Consider the following 8,000-nt stretch of genomic DNA (forward strand, 5'->3'; position numbering starts at 1 on the left):
CAAGTTCGATTATGGGATTTGGCTGAGCGTTAGCAAATATCTCATTCCTTGGTCTTATTGGTATCCATGGTGGTGTCGAGAAAATAGTAAAATAAATATATGTAAACAAAGTACAACCATATGAGATTTAAACTGATGACAGTTTTATACATAGCGGAAAACAAAACAATAATAGAGTAAATGTAAAACAAGGATCAGGATTAAATCTAATCAACTTTTTAAACGTTTCCTAACACCAATATGCTATCAATGCTATAAATAACTTACACCTTCCATAATCCGTAAAGTGGGATGAGTTATTATAAACCTAGTGTGACTTGGGCAGACAAGATCACGATCTCATGCGACTAATGCAATACAGTCAGCGACCTGAAAATACAAAAAGAAGCGATCCTCCAACTTTACCGAGTTACATATACCAACCGCGTAACAATTAGCTCCGTCTGTACAGGATATCGTGATTCCGTCGTGCTCTTGACAATGTTTCTGGACAAAGTATATAGAAATGGGCTGTAATAAAATTTAAAAAAATCCTACAATAACCTTTTGAGTTTATACATTCGGTCAAAATTATGTGTGTATGGCATTCCAAGGTAACCCAAAATTATTATTTAAAAATAGTCATAAAGTCCTTTTACATATTTTGTAAAGCCGTATTTGATTATGAAATAAAATTTTTCAATGTATAGATTTAAGACAATTATAATTTTAACCAGTTATATGTATCTAATTCATCTATAGAACGCAGTATCCTAAATGTTGCCATCTATACTCTAAGCAATATCTTCATTGAAGAAAGTATACCGTACATTCCTGCCCGTGTTGACTCTCTACTCTGTTATGTCGAGGGCACGCTTTACATACACAGTAGTGACATTCCTCTCAAAGAGGACTTCAGCCTACTTGATTTGTGTTATATTCTCTGCTATACTTCAACATCTTAGTAAGGATTATAGGACTGCGACACTGGCTGATATTGATGATAGACGGCGGAAATCCAGCACCATATGACTTATGTTACATTGCTTTTCACTTCTATACATTAAGTGGATTGTACGTATATTGCAATTATCAGGAAATATAGTTTTTTTTTATTTTTTTTATTTTTTAAAAGGAGAAGCCGATCCCCTTTTAAGCCTTATTCTGCCCGTCCTCATGGGCCACTGGCCTGTGCGAGGATCTTATCAAACAGAATAAGGGGAGAGTCGATACAGTACAGGTCAATGGTACTGATAAAAAGTGCAAGGGTCACAGACAGGATTCGAACCTGCGTTATCTCTAACTCAGACTCAAAGTCCGACGTCTTAGACCGCTCGGAAATCGGCATAGAATCAAAACAAACAAATCCGGCGCTTTTCCAATAATACAATGTTTGTAAAAAGCAACATTTTCAAGATCATTTTGATTATATACGCAAAAAATAAATGGAAATTTAAAAGAAAATGATAAGATTTCGAAAGTTCTTATATTCTTAGATTATGCAGTCGTGCCCACAGTAAAGGGGATGTCTTATATTATCAGATTAAGTTAAGGCCATTCAACACTGCACCAGGCAGGGTGTACGCTTGCTTTGTTTCAAAATATAGTTTCCTTGTTTATTAAATGGGACCGTTCACACTGCTAGGCCACTTGCCATGCCTGCTATTTACTGTAAGACACGCGTGGCTACTAGTCGCTCATCGAGCGATATCTTGGAGACATGGCGGACATGTTTAAAATTATGCATGCGCAGACCGAGTTTGTCGAATTTTTGTGCAACCCCGTTTACAGAAGGACGGTAAACGCTGGAACATACCGGTATGCATTATGTTTTTAAGTTGTTGAGTTTATGCATATTATATAATTAAGATTATAACATTCTAATCTACAATCGTAATACAATTATTTAAACTTTAACGATTCAAATTGATGGTAACAATCAACATTTTGTTTGAGATTAAAAGACGCCAACGGTTTATTTAAAAACTAAATCTATTACAATTAAGAATTTCTTCACAGGGCAAACCGTAATGTTATAAAAATTAAATACAATTTATTTAATTTTATAAATGGTTTCATGTATACACGCAAAATTAACCACGACAACAAATATAATTGGCAGAAGGAAGTCCTAGGAGAAGGTAAATAGAAAAAAAATTAAGACAAAGGACAAAAATGACTCAGACAAGTGAAGTGGTGTAATAAGACTCCAGCTGAACGCTTCGCTAGCTTCTGCGGAAATTAGTTTATTCCCACTTGAATTACTTTCTTGCAATATCTTAATGGTTTTAATTTCACACTAGATATGCCCTGGTGATGTAATGCCTTTGCGTACTATTTACATCAGTGGTTTGAATATATAAACAAGTGGAACTTTATATATATATATATATATATATTTGTATAGTATAGTATAATATTGATACTATACATCTATATACCACTAATATACATCTATAGCCTACTATATACATCTTCAGTATATTTGACATATTTTTCTATGGTTTGTCTCTGAAAAGTAATGTGAACACTTAATTTTACACATTATTTTATGACATGCTAAATACTGTTGTGAGGAAATGCAGATTAAAAGGTACATATGTACAGGGAGTTTGATAAATTAATACCCATACCCATCTTAATTTTATTTCTTACGGTGAAAATGTCGAACTAGCATAGAAATAAAGCTTAATTTATAAGGTTCATTCCTTTCACATTTTTCAGTTCAACTTGCACAACATTGCAAAATCTATATATATATAAAAGAAAGTCGTGTTAGTTACACTATTTATAACTCAAGAACGGCTGAACCGATTTGGCTGAAAATTGGTATGGAGGTAGCTAAGGACTGGGAAAAGGACATAGGATACTTTTTATCCCGTTCCCGATTCAGGATTCCGCCCCACTGGTCTCTAAAAGTTACGGAAATACCCGTAAGAAATGCATTGCAGCAAACATATGTTATTAAGTGAAAGAGCCTGTTCAAATTTAATCAGCTGTTCTTTGTAAACATATATAATGCGAAAAACAAAATATGTTTATATAATTTAATTACGATTTTAAATTTCTTTACATTTATAGTTTGAAAGCATAAAGTAAGCTTAAGAGAATCAGCAAATTTTGTTTCAATAAAATAAAAACCATACGCAATTTCGTTTAACATCTGGAGCTCATAATCATTAGACTGTAATAATATGTACCTAATATATGCCTATTTTCGTTTCAAAATTACATTGAGCGCCATCATTTATTACATCGTATGTGTGCAAATGAATTCGACTTTTGACTCCTGTCCACGCTGGGCTAATATAGTTCAATTGTATACAAAAATCATAGAATATTAGAGAAAAAAATTCCAGTTATTTCACAAGTGCATATTGAGACTGTTTTAAAATTTAAATCTTAAATAGTTCATGTGCTTGGAGTATCTTTCAGTGACTATTTATCTCAGAAGGGTAATAAGGACGTTCAAAAGAAATATGCCTCCTATGTCCCAATTTTTCTGCAGGAAATCGCGTGCGAAGCCGTGGGTATCTGGTTGTAATTGGTATTTTATTGAAAATCAAGAGTTTTCGTTATAAAAATACTACGAATGTATTGACGAACTAGCTGTTACCCGCGGCTAATCGCGCATAATTGCTTTTACTAAGTAATATAAGGACTTTTCTAAAGATTGTGTGCGAAGGCGCGGGTAACAGCTAGTTAACCATAAAAATAAAATATTCTATTAAAAATATAAGATAGGTGATCCATGATTCATCGAACTAGCTGTAGTTCCAGACACTGTGGCGTTATTACACGTTATTACCCAGAACGTGATATATGTCCAACAGTTAGAAGGGTATGCCGTACTTATAGGCTCGCGTGTAATCAACTGTACTACACACCAGTTGAACCCACCACTGGGCACAGCAAAAACCGATGTGCCACTTCAATCTGGGCAACCTTATGGATGTCCAGGAGCGGCACATCACTAACCGCAAATGCTGAGATTCTGGGGTTCATGGGCAATTCGATAGGTCTAGTCTACTGTGGAAGATGACTGGTGGAGTTGGTGGGGTTTGTTCCCTTACCTCAGAGGTTCTTGTTAACCTCAACAAGGGTGTGCCACCCCCTGCCTACTTTGACTGGAGAGGCTGGTTCAGAACTGGCCTCCCCTTCTTCTGGGCTGACTTTGAGATGTAGTGCCCTAATTCTTCCTCATGGATCTCGATAGGAGGCGGCCCCACTCCCTAACCTTACCCATCCTGAATATCCTATCACTCCGGAAGCGTAGCGCAAAGGTTCTTACAGGACTAAGTGCAATTTATAAGCTTCTTATCCTAAGAGAACCAAAAAAAAAGAAAAAAAAAAAAAAAACAACTGTACTTGTCAGAGTCCATTCGACCTATATCATAATCGTTAGAAAAGCGAGTCCTAACCCCAACTCACTTGAAATGTAAAACAAGATATTAATTACATTAAAACATTCCACCAACAGATGTCAATCCGTGTACTACGTGCGGAAAACCATTGAAGAGTAAAGTTATAACAATATTTTGTTCGTCTGTATAACGAACTAAAATAAGTAAGATAAATTGTCTTACACCCATACAAACATATTTACATTCAGATACACGTGCTACATTCAGCTCCAATCCACATTCCCCTTAGTGCAGCATCTGGTCTAACGCTAACGCTGAGGCAGACTTGACTACTGGTATCTGAAACCAACATCCTAGGACTCTGATATTAAAAATAATTAAAATATTCACTCCAGATTTCAGGAGTCAAGTCTGTAACAGTTTCAAGACTTCAGTCGTTTTACTAAATGGAAGATGAATAGAGCTGAATTTAACATTCGTATTGATTCCACCATTCCTTTACGTTATGTGCCCGTTCAGATGTTATTAAAATTCTGTACTAATTTTGAATGAAATAAAATTCCTTTATTAAAGAAGCGGAGTTAGGGCTATCAAGCCCTCTCTACTACTCAACCACATATCGTATACAGTAAGTTTACAATAGTATAATACAATTGTGGTAAATGATTAAATTATACATTTAAAGTAAAATAACGAAATTGCTTATGCTATATAAAATAAAATAAACTTAAATTACAAATCTAGTACAAAATTAAAATGAATTCAAAACTTACAACACAAAAGAAAAAAATGTATATATACATATATACATACATACTTGAATTGAATTGAATTGGTTTATTTCCAAAAGCTTACATTTCAATGGCCCCGCTAAGTACAATACTTATTAGCGGGGTCCAAATTAAACTGTCTTAACTAAACCATACATTGTATTTATTAAATTATATATCAAAATTGGCATTCATTACTTTGTTAAAGTTTACAAGCAAGATAAACAGCATACAAGTTTGTTTTATTTTATCTTTACATTTCAAATTATTAACACTGATAAAACCGGTCTCTTAACTCTTAAAATTAAGTTCATGTTCCTAACTAACAAATTTGCACTGGTCATATAGTGTGATTGGATTGTATGATTTATATTCAGAAGCAGTCGATGTCCTTACCCAATTCCAATCGGTATGAGACAAGAATAAATACCCCCTCCCATCAGGCGTTCCTTGTTCCTTATATATATATATATATATATATATATATATATATATATATATATATATATATATATTATAATTATATATATTATATATAATTTTTAGTAAATTACTGTACAAATAAAATATTTTTAATACATTGGCACTATATTTCGGTGAAAACCGTCTTCAGGTGCATAAATTGTATAAAATATAAAAGAAAACAGTACAAACGAAAGTAAATAAACAGTGAATAATATATATATATATATATATATATATATATATATATATAATTAAAAATGTTGAAAAAGACACATTCAATCACTCTCTAACCCATCGACTGATTTTATACACAAATTATGGTTAATTGATACATGAACAACTATCAACCATTCAGGAGATCGGTTGTAAAGCACCTTTATCCTGACCAGTGTCCTGAAAACCCCTATTTATATTGTAAATTTTCAAGAATGCATTTAAATTATTGGTAATTACTTAAGGAATGTGAATTTATATATAAATACAACAGTTAGTTATTATTACACAATAGCAATCTTGTTGAAAGGTACTTTGTGAAATACACTTTGTGGATCAATAGGTTATGCAAAGGTACAATAGCATTATTTAACTTACTAAAATAGTTAATTTCAATATTAGATTATTCGATCGTACCTTCAACGCATAATAAGTAATAAGGTAATGGAATATATAAAGCAATTTGTAATGTACTATAAATTGCATTCATTACATTTTCAAACATCAATCTCAATGTAATTTTGACATTTGCAAAGTTATACGTTGTCACTTTGACACTAAATGTCAAAGGATGTTTTAGTATTTCAGGACTTGTTCGTATAAAGATCTTAAAATGGAATCCTTGCCTAAAGAAGTACTTATTGTTAGCCAAATATTCGGTGGTTTCTGTATGAAATCAAATTTTGATCCAAGAGAGAAAAGGAAGAAACTTAAATTTTCATTTCCGATTTTACTGTGGGGTTTAATTTTCGTTACACTACAGACGATGATGATGGTAATATGCCTTTACACAGACTACAACAAGAAACTTGCTGGTGAACCAATACGAATGTTTGACGACACTGCAACCCTTGCGGTAGTTCTGGGATTGGTACCTCAGTACCTTATGTCAGTTGCTATATATTGTTCAGCTGTGCCAGGAAACACCAGCGCTTCAATAATGTCCTCGGCATCCTGAATGACGTTGATCAAAAGCTTCAGCAGAACGTACCAGAAATGAAGGCCATGGCAAAAATAGCATTCATGTTCATTATCGTTGTAATATTGATTATGTTGGATAGTATATCGGAATACAGAAGATCTATCAGTTTAGGCCATAAAGATCACTTTGGGTCACTTTGCTATGTTCCTACACTGTCAATGCATTTTGCGCAGGTGGCAACGTTCCTCCACTTCACCCACGTCACTCAAAGTGTTGCTACAAGGTTTTATATTGTCAATCTCAGGGTGAAACAGGAAGTGATAAGAAGTAGGAGGGTACAGCCAACGAACATTCAGCGTCCCTCGAACCTCAATGTTCCTCAAAGTGACAGAGGTGTTTCCTCCACCCGCGAGGTCGAGTCCCTCATGAGCGCCTACCGGTTGCTATGTGATGCTGTACACCAGATCAACGCCTTCTACGGAGATCAGCTGTTGGCCGTCTTATTTAGCACGTTTTTTAACATCACGATCTGTCTTTTCTATTTTCCCCTCGCTCTAATGTTCGGAGACATAATCACGGCCACTAGCATCGGAGCTCGGGCTATCGTCCACTTTACTTACGTGGTTCTATTATTCCGTGCAAGCACACTGGTGCATGATCTGGCCGACGAAACAGCACCTACGATCTGCAAGTTGGTCAACACGGATTTGGACCCAATTCTGGTGAAATGCCTTGAAGAGTTTTTACTGCAGTTAGGAAAAAACAAACCAAGATTATCTGGGCTTGGATTTGTTGATGTTCACAACTCTACACTACCGAGGATGGCAGCTGCAGTGACCACCTACCTAGTTGTTCTGATACAGTTTGAATTGTAAACATTTCCGGTGGAATCATATTCTTACAAAACCTAAATGTTACGTGACTTGAAGATTATTATATTAATCCGCAGACTAAGCATCTCAATTTAATAATTTTTTATTAATTAAGTTGCTAGAAAATTGTATTTCAATAGTAATTTCAATATTGGGTGTCTATTTAAATCACTAACTGTTAAAAAAGTATAAAAAAGGAGATTTATTTATTTATTGCCTTTGTAGTTTCCTTACGAGAACGAGGAATTTTATTTTATGAATTTATTTGGGTAGTTAGTCTACAATTCTGTTAATGAGAAATCTAGTTTTGTACTAAGTTTTGACTAAGAACTGTGTCCTCCACAGTTTCCATTGCATTTAAACAATAAAGTTTTTTATAAATAGAAAATTTGACGAGGGTCATTTCATTTATTGC

At 34.2% G+C, this 8,000-nt stretch overlaps 1 protein-coding gene across 1 annotated transcript; it reads left to right on the plus strand.

The window, feature by feature from the left end:
- The first annotated feature begins 6,931 nt into the window (after positions 1 to 6,931).
- On the plus strand, positions 6,932 to 7,588 carry LOC124365587 (putative gustatory receptor 28b). The gene has a single exon (XM_046821580.1). The coding sequence runs from the start codon at positions 6,932 to 6,934 to the stop codon at positions 7,586 to 7,588; it is 657 nt and encodes a 218-aa protein (XP_046677536.1).
- Positions 7,589 to 8,000: the final 412 nt, after the last annotated feature.

This window comes from Homalodisca vitripennis, chromosome 6, assembly GCF_021130785.1.
Source record: "Homalodisca vitripennis isolate AUS2020 chromosome 6, UT_GWSS_2.1, whole genome shotgun sequence".
Lineage (NCBI taxonomy): Eukaryota > Metazoa > Arthropoda > Insecta > Hemiptera > Cicadellidae > Homalodisca > Homalodisca vitripennis.

Bases quoted from the DNA above. Each gene is read 5' to 3' on its own strand.
- LOC124365587 (XM_046821580.1), top strand. From the start codon at position 6,932: ATGCATTTTGCGCAGGTGGCAACGTTCCTCCACTTCACCCACGTCACT.